The sequence below is a fragment of the Capricornis sumatraensis genome, chromosome 14 (assembly GCF_032405125.1).
Source record: "Capricornis sumatraensis isolate serow.1 chromosome 14, serow.2, whole genome shotgun sequence".
Classification (NCBI taxonomy): domain Eukaryota; kingdom Metazoa; phylum Chordata; class Mammalia; order Artiodactyla; family Bovidae; genus Capricornis; species Capricornis sumatraensis.
This window is the reverse complement of record NC_091082.1, coordinates 86889214-86903648: the sequence shown is the minus strand read 5'-3', so window position 1 is coordinate 86903648 and position 14435 is coordinate 86889214. Positions and strand designations below refer to the sequence as shown.

Below are 14435 nucleotides of genomic sequence, written 5' to 3'. Positions count from 1 at the left end.
GTCTGGGCTGCTCTGCCCGGCGCTGCCTTCTCTGGGCAGGAGAGCTTGGCACAGACACGGACTGGGGGGCGTTTGGAGATGGCGGCGGGGCGGCAGAGCCTGGGGCCCCCCTGGGTCGCACATGGGTTGGGGCTCTTGGAGCGTCCTGCTCCTGCTTGTGGGACAATGACCCCCTCCTCAATCCCCAGGGGTCCCAGAGCCTGTTCACCGGTGGTGGGCTGGTCCAAGCAGAGGAAGCCTGAAAGTGGGGCAGGGGTGCTTTGGGTGCTGGGGACCCACCTGTCAACCTCGCTGCCTGGCAGGCAGAGAACCGGGGTGCAGGGACCAAGGGTGAGGCAGGCCCAGGGGAGAGAGGGGAGGAGGGAAGGGATCCCCAGACCCTGATTCCGGGGCCTGGCCTGGCCCTCCTGTTTGGGCCCTGTGATAACTGAGAACGGGCTGTTCTGTCAGAGGAGGGGCTGGATCCACGGGGAACAACACAGCTGTGACAGAGCCCCCCCAAACGGCTGACCCCACTTGGTCCGGCTCACCCGATCACAGCCCTCTGGCTGCCAGCTGGTGCCCACTCGCTCCCAGACAGCTCCTGTAGACGCTTCTCCGTGGATGAAACTGTGGACTGTGAGTCACGCTGGACCCAGGGGTGGGTGGTCACAGTGCCAGGGGAACCAGGAACCAGATGCCTGCTGGGCCCTCCCCTCTCGAGAGCCTCTGTCCTAAGGGAACAGCCCTGGCGGGGGTGCCAAGGGGTGGAGGAGCATTAGTCTCCCTGCCCTGGGGCTCCCTGGAGCTGCTGCCCCCAGGCTTCTCCCAGAGGTGCCTGGCTGCCCACAAGGAGGTCTTGCACCAGAGGGAAGAGTGAATCTCCTGGGCACAGCCCTGGCCTTGGGAAGACGGGTTCCACACACTCCTCGAGCTGATGACATCTCGCCCACCAGGCCTCTGTTCTGGCCCGTGATCTTATTTTTTTAATATAACAATCTAATTTTATTGTATTTATTGTTTTATTTTTTGGCTGCACTGTGCAGCACGCAAGATCTTAGTTCCTCAAACAGGGATCGAACACAGGCCCCCTGCGTTGGAAACTCGGAGCCCTAAGCCCTGGACCACCAGGGAAGTCCTGGCCAGTGGTCTTTAAACTAGAGAGCATGGGAACCATCTGAATGCCCCTTTTAAAAGGCACACTTTAGGAAGCCACCCAAGTCTTGGGTGAGGCTGAGGAAACTGAGTTTTTAAAGAACATTTAAAGATCGAGCTAATTTTAAAAATTGCGATTAAATAACATGAAATTGAGCGATTCACGTGCTCAGTTCAGCGGCATTAAGGGCGTCACACTGTCCGACCACCACCGCCATCCATCTCCAGAACTGTCTCATCTTCCCAAACAGAAGCGCTGCACCTCCACCTCTTAAAAACAACTCCCTACCCCACACCTCCAACCCCTGGCACCGCTCTTCTACTTCGTCTCTATGAGCCTGACTATTCCAGGTCATGTAAGTGGAATAACACAACATTCTCCTGCTCAGTTCAGCTCAGTTCAGTCGCTCAGTCATGTCCGACTCTGACCCCATGGACTGCAGCACGCCGGGCCTCCCTGTTCATCACCAACTCCTGGGGCTTGCTCAAGCTCATGTCCATCGAGTCGGTGATGCCATCCAACCATCTCATCTTCTGTCGTCCCCTTCTCCTCCTGCCCCCAATGCCTCCCAGCATCAGAGTCTTTTCCAGTGAGTCAGTTCTTGCAAACCAGGTGGCCAAAGTATAGGAGTTTCAGCTTCAGCATCAGTCCTTCCAATGAACACCCAGGACTGATCTCCTTTAGGATGGACTGGTTGGATCTCCTTGTAGTTCAACGGATTCTCAAGAGTCTTCTCCAACACCACAGTTCAAAAGCATCAGTTCTTCAGTGCTCAGCTTTCTTTATGGTCCAGCTCTCACATCCATACATGACCACAGGAAAAACCATAGCCTTGACGAGATGGACCTTTGTCAACAAAGTGTTGCCTCTGCTTTTTAATATGCTGTCTAAGTTGGTCATAGCTTTTCTTCCAAGGAGCAAGTGTCTTTTAATTTCATGGCTGCAGTCACCATCTGCAGTGATTTTGGAGCTCCCCCAAAATAAAGTTTCTCACTTTTTCCATTGTTTCCGCATCTATTTGCCATGAAGTGATGGGACTGAATGCCATGTTAGCTTTTTGAATGTTACGTTTTAAGCCAGCTTTTTCACTCTCCTCTTTCACTTTCATCAAGAGGCTCTTTAGTTCTTCTTTGCTTTCTGCCACAAGGGTGGTGTCATCTGCGTATCTGAGGTTATTGATATTTCTCCCGGCGATCTTGATTTCAGTTTTTACTTCATCCAGCCCGGCATTTCCCATGAGATACTCTGCATATAAGTTAAATAAGCAGGGTGACAATATACAGCCTTGACGTACTCCTTTCCCAATTTGGAACTAGTCTGTTCCATGTCCGGTTCTAACTGTTGTTTCCTGACCTGCATACAGGTTTCTCAGGAGGCAGGTCAGGTGGTCTGGTATTCCCATCTCTTGAAGAATTTTCCACAGTTTGTTGTGATTCACACAGTCAAAGGCTTTGGCATAGTCAATAAAGCAGAAGTAGACGTCTTTCCGGAACTCTCTTGCTTTTTCCATGATCCAGCGGATGTAGGCAGTTTGATCTCTGGTTCCTCTGCCTTTTCTGAATCCAGCCTGAGCGTCTGGAGGCTCGTGGTCCACGTGCTGCTCTGTCTGGCTTGTCTCACTGAGCCTAATGCCTTCCAGGTTCACCCGTGTGTAGCAGGTGTCAGAATCCCCTTCCTTTTCAGAGCCGAGTAACGCTCTCTGTGCCATGGGCTGCGCTGCACTACGCTGCTGGTCCGCCGGTGCACGCTGGTCTGGTTCGTGTGGGCGACGCTGCTGTGAATGTGTGCGCACGTGCCTGCTCAAGCCCCTGCTTTCAGTTCTTTCAGGGACAGACTCACGCTGTCGCTTCTGTCTCTGACTCTTCACCCTTTCTCTCCATGACTTAGGACACCTTCTTGACTTCTGTCTTCGCAGCTCCATCCTATTTCCCGCGCCTTTTCTAGCTCTACCCAGCCTTCCCGGAGGCCAGCTTGGGAGGCAGCGGTCAGAGGCAGGCTTTGGGGGCACAGGGTGGTTCGTGTTGCTGTCTGGGAAGGGCACTTGTCTACGTCCTTGGACGAGTCACCTAACTTCTTTGAACTTGTGTTCTCGTCTCTGAAAAGAAGCCATCCTACAACGTCCAGGATAGCTTGAGAGGGTTCAGTGGGAAGGTAAACACAGCGCTGGCACAGAGTAGGAATGTAATAAACGACCGTGGTGCTGGAGCTGTTCAAGACAAAACTACCCAGCAGGGCGGATGTGAGGTGTGGGAGCCTCTCGAGCACACTCTGCACCCAGAGAAGATGGGAAAACAAAACCTCCTCCCCAGAAGATATAAACTCAGGGTTTTTTGGGTTTTTTTCCCGCTCCTGTGAAATTAGCATCAGGCAGATTCTTGGAATTGAGCAAGTTATGTTTTTGGAGTAACCTCAACTTCTCTTGTGTAATTTAAGCACATTTTCTCATTTTTATCTTCCCTAAGCTCCCAGAACTGCTGTGGAGAGTCCCCTGTGACTATAAAGATGTCTCTTGGGGCTTGAGAACCTGGTGCGGCCCCCACCCGGCTCGCGGGAGCCCGAGCTCAGCAGCATCCTCTGCGGCCCGGCCCTCAGGGAGCAGAGCCCAGGGATCACGGCTCTTGTCTGCGGCGCCCAAGGCAGGAGGGCGAGATTTACATGGATGAGGCAATCCGGGGAACAATACAAGACAGGTGTGATTCATCCGCTTTATATCACAGCTAATAGAGGGTGTGGACGGGGCCGCCGTGTCAGCAGAAGCAACGTGGAAAAGAGAGCACAGCAATTCTGCCAATCGGCCATGGTGGAGGGAGGGGGAGGGAGGCCGGGGCGGGGCGGGGCGGGGCGGGGCGGGGCGGGGGGAGGAGCCTGCCAGAGACCGGAGAGTCGGCCTGGAAGAAAACCTAAGCCAGCGGGAGCAGCAGCAGACTCCTCCCCAGCGCTTCCTCTCTCAGAGAAGGCGCCACCGCCGTATTCGAAGACTGGATGATCAGACTGAAGACGGAAAGAGATTGCAGGGTCAGGAAGACAGACTGAGAGGCAGTTACTAACCCCATACGTGATTTGGGAAGCACCACAAACAAGCCTGGGAATAGAACGGCTCGAAGGAGAGGCTTGAAACGATCACAATCAATGCAAAGAAAAGCAGTCTTCAGAGAGACAAAAATAAACGCAGATCAGCTAATGTTTTAAGAGTGATATCCCTAAAGCAGACAATCACACAAATGAAATAGAAAACATATTTGAGGGCTCTGTACAGAAAAGTTTCCCTTAAAGGAAAGACTGGATTTACCAGCAGAAAGGGCACCAGGAAAAACCCCAGGGAGAAACAGAGAATGGCTGACACAGAGGGGTAACCTGCTTAGGTTCAGTTCATTTCACTTCAGTTCAGTTCAGTCACTCAGTCGTGTCCGACTCCTTGTGACCCCATGAATCACAGCATGCCAGGCCTCCCTGTCCATCACCAACTCCTAGAGTCCACCCAAACCCATGTCCATTGAGTCGCTGATGCCATCCAGCCATCTCATCCTCTGTCGTCCCCTTCTCCTTCTGCCCCCAATCCCTCCCAGCATCAGAGTCTTTTCCAATGAGTCAACTCTTCGCATGAGGTGGCCAAAGTATTGGAGTTTCAGCTTTAGCATCATTCCTTCCAATGAACACCCAGGACTGATTTTCTTTAAGATGGACTGGTTGGATCTCCTTGCAGTCCAAGGGACTCTCAAGAGTCTTCTCCAACACCATAGTTCAAAAGCATCAATTCTTCGGCGCTCAGATTTCTTCATAGTCCAACTCTCACATCCATACATGACCACAGGAAAAACCATAGCCTTGACTAGATGGACCTTTGTTGGCAAAGTAATGTCTCTGCTTTCCAACATGCTGTCTAGGTTGGTCATAACTTTCCTTCCAAGGAGAAAGCGTCTTTTAATTTCATGGCTGCAGTCACCATTTGCAGTGATTTTGGAGCCCAGAAAAATAAAGTCTGACACTGTTTCCACTGTTTTCCCATCTATTTCCCATGGAGTGATGAGACCAGACTCCATGATCTTAGTTTTCTGAATGTTGAGCTTTAAGCCAACTTTTTCACTCTCCACTTTCACTTTCATCAAGAGGCTTTTTAGTTCCTCTTCACTTTCTGCCATAAGGGTGGTGTCATCTGCATATCAAAGGTGATTGATATTTCTCCTGGCAATCTTGATTCCAGCTTGTGCTTCTTCCAGCCCAGCGTTTCTCATGATGTACTCTGCATATAAGTTAAATAAGCAGGGTGACAATATACAGCCTTGACGCACTCCTTTTCCTATTTGGAACCAGTCTGTTGTTCCAAGTCCAGTTCTAACTGTTGCTTCCTGACCTGTATACAGGTTTCTCAAGAGGCAGAGCAGGTGGTCTGGTATTCCCATCTCTTTCAGAATTTTTCAGTTTATTGTGATCCACACAATCAAAGGCTTTGGCATACTCAATAAAGCAGAAATAGATGTTTTTCTGGAACTCTCTTGCTTTTTCCATGATCCAGCAGATGTTGGCAATTTGATCTCTGGTTCCTCTGCCTTTTCTAAAACCAGCTGGAACATCTGGAAGTTCATGGTTCACGTACTGCTGAAGCCTGACTTAGAGCATTTTGAGCATTACTTTACTAGCGTGTGAGATGAGTGCAATTGTGCGGTAGTTTGAGCATTCTTTGGCATTGCCTTTCTTTGGGATTGGAATGAGAACTGACCTTTTCCAGTCCTGTGGCCACTGCTGAGTTGTCCAAATTTGCTGGCATATTGAGGGCAGCACTTTCACAGCATCATCTTTCAGGATTTGAAATAGCTCCACTGGAATTCCATCACCTTCACTGGCTTTGTTCATAGTGATGCTTTCTAAGGCCCACTTGACTTCACATTCCAGGATGTCTGGCTCTAGGTGAGTGATCACACCATCGTGATTATCCGAGTCATGAAGATCTTTTCTGTACAGTTCTTCTGTGTATTCTTGCCACCTCTTCTTAATATCTTCTGCTTCTGTTAGGTCCATACCATTTCTGTCCTTTCTCGAGCCCATCTTTGCATGAAATGTTCCCTTGGTATCTCTAATTTTCTTGAAGAGATCTCTAGTCTTTCCCATTCTGTTCTTTTCCTCTGTTTCTTTGCACTGATCACTGAAGAAGGCTTTCTTATCTCTTCTTGCTATTCTTTGGAACTCTGCATTCAGATGCTTATATGTTTCCTTTTCTCCTTTGCTTTTCACTTCTCTTCCTTTCACAGCTATTTGTAAGGCCTCCCCAGACAGCCATTTTACTTTTTTGCATTTCTTTTCCATGGGGATGGTCTTGATCCCTGTCTCCTGTACAATGTCACAAACCACTCTCCATTGTTCATCAGGCACTCTATCTATCAGATCTAGGCCCTGAAATCTATTTCTCACTTCCACTGTATAATCATAAGGGATTTGATTTAGGTCATACTTGATGGTCTAGTGGTTTTCCCTACTTTCTTCAATTTAAGTCTGAATTTGGCAATAAGGAGTTCATGATCTGAGCCACAGTCAGCTCCTGGTCTTGTTTTTGCTGACTGTATAGAGCTTTTCCATCTTTGGCTGCAAAGAATATAATCAGTCTGATTTCGGTATTGACCATCTGGTGATGTCTATATGTAGAGTCTTCTCTTGTGTTGTTGGAAGAGGGTGTTTGCTATGACCAGTGTGTTCTCTTGGCAAAACTCTATTAGCCTTGCCCTGCTTCATTCTGTATTCCATGGCCAAATTTGCCTGTTACTCCAGGTGTTTCTTGACTTCCTACTTTTGCATTCCAGTTCCCTATAATGAAAAGGTCATCTTTTTTGGGTGTTAGTTCTAAAAGGTCTTGTAGGTCTTCATAGAACTGTTTGACTTCAGTTTCTTCAGCGTTACTGGTTGGGGCATAGACTTGGATAACTGTGATATTGAATGGTTTGCCTTGGAAACGAACAGAGATCATTCTGTCGTTTTTGAGATTGCATCCAAGCACTGCATTTCGGACTCTTTTGTTGATCATGATGGCTACTCTATTTCTTCTGAGGGATTCCTGCCCGCAGTAGTAGATATAATGGTCATCTGAGTTAAATTCACCCATTCCAGTCCATTTTAGTTCGCTGATTCCTAGAATGTCGACGTTCACCCTTGCCATCTCTTGTTTGACTACTTCCAATTTGCCTTGATTCATGGACCTGACATTCCAGGTTCCTATGCCATATTGCTCTTTACAGCATCGGACCTTGCTTCTATCACCAGTCACATCCACAGCTGGGTATTGTTTTTGCTTTGGCTCCATCCCTTCATTCTTTCTGGAGTTATTTCTCCACTGACCTCCAGTAGCATATTGGGCACCTACCGACCTGGGGAGTTCATCTTTCAGTATCCTACCATTTTGCCTTTTCATACTGTTCATGGGGTTCTCAAGGCAAGAATACTGAAGTGGTTTGCCATTCCCTCCTCCAGTGAACGACATTCTGTCAGACCTCTCCACCATGACCCACCCGTCTTGGGTTGCCCCGCGGGCATGGCTTAGTTCCATTGAGTTAGACAAGGCTGTGGTCCATGTGATCAGATTGACTAGTTTTCTGTGAGTATGGTTTCAGTGTGTCTGCCCTCTGATGCCCTCTCATAACACCTACCCTCTTACTTGGGTTTCTCTTACCTTGGGCGTGGGGTATCTCTTCATGGCTGCTCCAGCAAAGCGCAGCCGCTGCTCCTTACCTTGGACGAGGGGCATCTCCTCACGGCCAGCCCTCCTGACCTTGAACATGGAGTAGCTCCTCTCGGCCCTCCTACGCCCGCGCAGCCACTGCTCCTTGGATGTGTGGTAACTCCTCTTGGCCGCCGCCCCTGCTTAGGTTACCAAACTTCAAATCATGAAGAATTTTTCAGGTGCCCAGGCAGAAAAAAGCCAAACCAATACAAGAGGGAAAGTTGGGGTAGCATCAGACTTCTCCGTATTCAACACCAGGAGACCACGAAGAAATGCCCTCAGCACATGGAGGGAAAAAAAGTGTGGTCAAAGTCTAAAGGCGGCAGACGGGCCTTCAGCCACGGGAGCCTGCCTTGAAAACACTATCTGACGAGGAAAGGCAGGAAACTGGGAGTGATTCAAGCTAAGGAACCCATACAGAAGAGCTGGTGGCGAGCGGTGCGTCCGTTCACGCTCAGAGCAGAATAGGAGCGTGTGGAACTCCCAGCAAGATGAGAGCCCTGTGAAAGAGCAGAGGTGGGGTGTGCGGGAAGCGGAGGGACGGAGTGCAGGGGGTTGGCATGCTGTCTATAGTGACACGGCTGGATGGTTGGATGGCTTCAGCGGCTCGATGGACTTGAGTCTGACCAAGCTCCGGGAGTTGGTGATGGATAGGGAGGCCTGGCGTGCTGCAGTCCATGGGGTCCCAAAGAGTTGGACACGACTGAGTGACTGAACTGACTCCAATGAAAGCCTAATGCAGAAACACCAGCAGCTACAGCCTTTTGAGATGGTTTCAAAAAATAATTTATTTCCTTGTCTATAGAGGGATCCTATAGGTACAGATATCTCTTGTGGTTCTGAAGCATTTATCGAAGGTGAAATAATGCCTCCAGCTTTCTTTTTCTATCATATCTAAGCGCAAAATAAACTTAGCCTTCTCATATTTTCAAAGTGTGTAACATGACTCCATTCTTACCCTGTTATTTCTGTTTGCCAACCATCTGCCTACCATTTCACTTGTATTTAGGCTTAGAGATCTGTCGACACTGACATTCAGCAAATGCTCATGCTGGTTATTTGTGGGCGGTGGCATCTAGGGTGGTTTGCGACTTTCTCCTTTGCGGATTTATGTGCCGTTTGGATTTTTATGATAAGCATGTACCATGTTAACCAAAAAACATCAAAACCACTACTCAGAAACACTGAAGAAAACGTTATAGTGAGTGTAGCCAACACCAGCCTGGAGCAGGGGGGCTCCGTGGCCTGTCCTGGGCTCAGCCCACCTCCAATCACGGGTCAGTGGACACGGGAGGAGGCTTCTGGGGGCAGATGAGTCTCGCTGGACATTGAAGGGCAGGCTTGGAGCCTCTGTCTTGCCAGGCGTTCCAAGGATCTAACCTTCCTAGGTCTGCGAGGTTGATAGGTAGATGGTGTCACCCCATCTTATGGGTGGGGAAACTGAGGCCAGAAAGAGAGAGAGCAGGGGCAGGGCATGGCAGAGCCCAGACCACGGGTGCACAGCACAGGCTGGACAGGAGCCTGGTGCAGAAAGGTGACAACAGAGCTCAGAGCGGGGGTCCGGACAGCAGTTGAGCGGGACCCCGAGGGCGAGTGTCCCGGGCAAGGGGAGGGAGGTCACTCACAGAGGCACTGAGGGCGGACCTGGGGGCACAGTGGGGATGTCCTCTGACTAGAGAAAGAGGCTGCATGAGGAGGGGGCGGCGGTGAGGGCCGACCCACCCCCTGCAGACCTGGGCTGCCCGCAGCAGTGGGCAGTGAGGGGCTAGGCGGCATGACCCGGTGGGGACCCCCAGGCCCAGAGAGGAGGGGCCAGGGAGACTGAAGCCCCAGTGCAGCAAAGTCCCTGTGTGACCGCGGCCACACCCGGCTCTCAACCGTGCCACCCTCCAGGAGGGCAGGAGGGCTCCGTCACCTCCAGAGTCATCAGTTACGCAGCGAGTGGCAGGACTGGCTGCTGCTTCCTCGTCCTCCCCAGCCCAGGGCCTGGGACCTGCAGCTCAGGACTGGGCTTTGGACCCGCTGTCTGGCCGCGTCTGACCGTCTGGGAGGTGGTCACTGCCTAGATAGCAGAGGGGCCACCTCCCAGAGGTCTGGCCCCCGAGTCCAGCCTGCCGCTGGGTGGCCTTGGCCCAGCGGGTCAGCCTTCTCACCATCCAGGCCCAGACCCGCACAGGGCCCAGGACACCTACCAAGAACATCAGTCCTGCCCCTCCTCACGTGGACCTCTGAAGCTCCCCCCTCCCTCCCCGCGGATGGAATTCCCAAACCCCGCTCCACCCTCCAGGACTCAGAAACCACCCCACAGGACAAGCTGGGGGTAAACAGTGCAGGCTTTGAAGTCCCATAAACTTTATCTGAATCACAGCTCTGCCACTCACCACCTTTGACCCAGGCTGAGTGCACTAACCTCTCAGAGCCCTGGGCTCTTCAGACGTAAGATGGAGACGATATTATCCACATGTGTCTCTGTCACAGGTAAGGGGCCTGCACACAGCAGAGGCCCCTCCTGCTGGCCCTGCCTCCGAGTCACATCCACGGCTTCCTTCCCACCTGATCCCACTCAGCTGACGGCCTTGGGCAGGCTGGGCCTCGTCTCCAGCAGCAGACAGCCAAGGACAACCGTCGACCCTCTCGGGTCTGGGGGAGGGCAGGGCAGGCTGTGGGCTGGACACCTGGTGATCACGGCTGCCCAGTGTGATAAGACCCCACATGCAGTTTAAGTCTTTGGGCAGCTGCATTTAAAGAAGTGAAAAGAAACAAGTGAAATTAATTTTAATAATATTTTTATTTAACACAATATACCCAAAATATTAGGGCTTCCCTGGTGGCTCAGCTGGTAAAGAATCTGTCTGCAATGCAGGAGACCCTGGTTTGATTCCTGGGTCAGGAAGATCTGCTGGAGAAGGGATAGGCTACCCACTCCAGTATTCTTGGGCTTCCCTTGTGGCTCAGCTGGTAAAGAATCTGCCTGTAATGTCGGAGACCTGGGTTCGATCCCTGGGTTGGGAAGAGCCCCTGGAGAAGGGAAAGGCTAGCCACTCCAGTATTCTGGCCAGGAGAATTCCATCGGACACGACTGAATGACTCTCACTTTCGTCCAAAATATTATCACTTCAGTATGTAATCAATACAAAAAAGTTCCAATATTTTGACATTCTTTTTCTCCTATGAAGTATTTCTTCAGACTGGCCCCAAGGTTTCTCCCCACTTCACCCCACACATCAGTGACAGCCTGGGAGGGGTGTGAGTCCCAGGGTGAACCCACTCTCCCAGCTCCACCTCAGAGGGGAGCAGACACCCGGGCCCAGGCTTGGTGCTTCCCTGGAAGGAGCCAGAACCCCTGCCCCTGGGGAAGCCTGAGAGGCCCTGGCCTCCTGCCTGGTCTTGCCCACCGGGCGGCCGGGCGGGCTTGGGATCCTGGGGAGGTGGGGCATAGCCACACCTCATGGTGATACCCCCTCACTTCGGCCAGCACACATTGCCCACCTCAATCCTGGCACGTCTGTGGGTGGTTGTTGGGTGATGGGAACTCCCAGCCCAGCAGACGCCCACTGGGCGCACTCTCCCTTGTGCCCACTCCTCACCTCGACCCGGCCCCCTCCCTGGGGCAGCTGTGGGTCCTGGCAGGGCCCCCTCTTCATCTGTACAACTGGCAGGGACACCCCTTATAGGGCGTGAGAAACATACAAGGTCGCCGGTAAAGACCCAGGGCACACAGACGTCCTTGCTGAGTGCCTGGTCACTTCCTCCGGTCCCTCCTGCTAGGATACTGCCCCATAAGGGCCTCCTATCAGCCCCCTTCACAGTGAAGGGGTGTCCCCGGTGACCTGACTGCACCCCTCTCTGGACCAGGCCCGGTGTCAGGCCCTCAAAGTGGGTCTCTCAGAGCCCACAGCGCCCCTGGGCCCCTGGACTTGGGCGCAGAGCAGGGCTGCTCCTGGTGGCTCCCTCTGTATCTGCTTTTGGTATTAAGGTTTCAAATACTGTTATTTGAATATCCATTTGCTCATCTGGCTGTGCCGGGTCTCGGCTGCAGCACGGGGGATATTTCATTGCAGCGTCTGGAATCTCTAGCTGTGGCTGTGGGATCTAGTTCCCTGACCAGGGATCGAACCCGGGGCCCCTGCACTGGGAGTGTGGAGTCTTAGCCACTGGACCACCTGGGGGGTGTCCCCAAGTACTGATATTTGGAAGGAGACTTCTGGGGCCCCTAAATGTGTAAGTCTCACATTTACAGCCTCTCGCCTGATGGACTGGGACACGGAGGCGCCATCACACATAGCGAGATGCCGACTGGGCGCTGAGGCTGAGGCTCTCATGACTGTGGTGGGGGGCGAGGGGGGGGCAGGTCTGCAGCAGGGGGCTGCCAACACCGGCAGGCCCCACTGCCCTTCCCCAGGCCAGGGTGGGGGCCGGCCTCCCCAGCAGCTCAGACTCACCCTCATCTGTCAACACCCAAGGGGCAGAGCGCCAGCCCCAAGCGCCCAGCTTCCTGGGGCCCCGGCGGGCACCACACTTGGGCAAGCGGAGAGCTCAGAGGCACGAGTGGTCTCAGCCTGGACCCTGCTAGCTCAGCGAAGTCACCAAATCGGGCTGGGGGCACCCAGGGGCCCTCCACTGAGGACACTCAGGGGCCCTGTGTCCAGGAGGGCAAGGCCGTCGAGTAAAGGCTTTGCACACACAAATTGGCACCTGGAGGAGGGGGGGGAGGGGGAGACAGGCCAGCGCGGGCAGTGGGGATGTAGGGGCCGGAGCCACAGGAGGGTCCCCGCCCGACGCTGCTGAGTGACTGCCCATCAGGCCCCGCCCCGCACGGCCGCGCTGCGCTCGGAGCTTCCCGGCCTCACCCGCCGGGGCAGGCCGCAAGTTCTTGCCTCCTTCTGGTCCTCAGCTCCTCTGCGGGGCGGGCAGGGTCCTGCTGAGTCCCAGGAGGCTCTGCCGGCCTGCGACCTCATCTCCCTGCGTCTACTGCCCGCCGCCCTCCTCCCTCGGCCAGGGCCGGTACACCGACGGCCGGAAGGGAAGGGGCCGTCACGGTCCTCGCGGAGAAGGGCTGGGAGCACGCAGATCACAGGGCGTGAGCTGCCGGCGGCTTGGGGAGGCAGGCTGGGAGCCGCGTCTCAGCGCTTGGGAAGCGGGGTGCAAGCTCGGGCAGCTCCCCTGACGCAGGCGGGGAGGGGGGGCAGGTGCCGCGCCAGCCGCCACCCGAGAGCCGCCCCAGGCCCGGGGCGGGGAGGCCCTCCAGCCGGCGTCCTGCGCACGCAGTGAGCGTTTCCTGGGAGTCCGGAGCCCACACCCTGGGCCTGGCCTCCTGGTGGGGCCGGGCGGCCTTGCCTACATCTGGAAGAGGAGGCTCCCGGGTGGCAGCTCCCTGGGCGAGGCCGGGCCTCGGGGCCGGGCGGGTCCACTAGCCGCAGTGCCCAGGGATCGACAGAGCTGCACCCCCGCCGCCTGGAACAGTGGGAGCGCCTCATCCCACCTCCCGGGACCAAACCCACTCCCGCCTCCCCGCCATGATATGGTCTGACCGGCCCTGGCCCTATGGAAGCAGGAGCAGGCCTGGCTTCCACAGCTGCGGGGGGAGACCAGCAGCGTCCTGCCAGAGAAAGGAGTTCGGCAGGCGCCCGCCCAGGGGCTGACAGGGAGCTTGGCGGTGCCTGAGATGCTGTCGGGATGCGCCAACACGGACCAACTCCCTAATCGTTTAAACACGAAAGACACCTCTCAGGAAGTTTGAAAATGGAAAGCTCGGCAGCACGGGGGGCCTCCTTCCACCGAAAACCCAGGAACGGTGGGAGGAGCTCGCCTGCCCCCATCCCTCCTGCCCTGCGGCCCTACCCCCCGCCCCCAGCTCCGTGGGTCGCAAGCACACACGGTCATTCCAGCCCGCTGTCCTGGGACAGCTGCAGCGGTGGAACAGGACAACGGACGGCGGTGGCACTCAGCGCCGGCCACAGGCTCCCTGAGTCCACGGCCCTGTGGGCGCCTGGCTGAGCTGTGAGCGGGGCTCAGCCTCAGGGGCGGCGCGGGCTGGCCTCCCATCCAACAGGGACTCCCACGTCCCCCAGCAGCTGGCCCTGAGCTAGGAGGGCATCCCGGCTCCCCCAGGAGGAGGGTGTGAGGGGCAGACAACACAGAGGAGAGCCCCGCAGAGGATGGCCAGGGGTGGGGTGCAGGCTGGCCCGGCTCCACCCTGGCCGTAGGTCTGGGGCTTTGCTAGGCAGGGCGGTCACCCCCAAGGCAGGTTGGTGCTGGCCGGCCACAGACCCAGGTGGGTGAGAAGGTCGCTGCCCTGGGAGATACTGAGAAGAAGAGCATGCCTGCCCAGGGGTCACCCTCCCGGGGCCTGTGCCCAGCCTGCCCCCACATCACGGTCATCATGTCCCAGGAGACAGTGAAGCAGGCCGTCCTCGGCCACGCCCTCCTCCGGTCACGCCCTCCTCCGGCCATGCCCTCCACCGGCCACCCACCGGCCTGCTCCTGGCTGGACAGGAGGGGCCCCCACCGCCAGGGAGGGTGTCCCGTGTGAGCTTCTGCCCATGCCTGCCATGGTGTCCTCTGCCAGCGCCCTGTCCACTCTCCTTGGCCAAG

General features: G+C 54.8%; 1 protein-coding gene across 1 annotated transcript in view; it reads right to left on the bottom strand.

Moving 5' to 3' along the window:
- The window catches only part of LOC138090318 (immunoglobulin-like and fibronectin type III domain-containing protein 1), a 53855-nt gene that overhangs the window by 1987 nt on the left and 37433 nt on the right, over nucleotides 1-14435 (bottom strand). Inside the window, exons 25-26 of the mRNA XM_068985805.1 lie at nucleotides 7791-7978; nucleotides 531-628 (exon numbers count right to left, since the gene is read on the bottom strand). Coding sequence (XP_068841906.1) covers nucleotides 531-628; nucleotides 7791-7978 — 286 coding nt within the window. The remainder of the gene's footprint in view (nucleotides 1-530; nucleotides 629-7790; nucleotides 7979-14435) is intronic.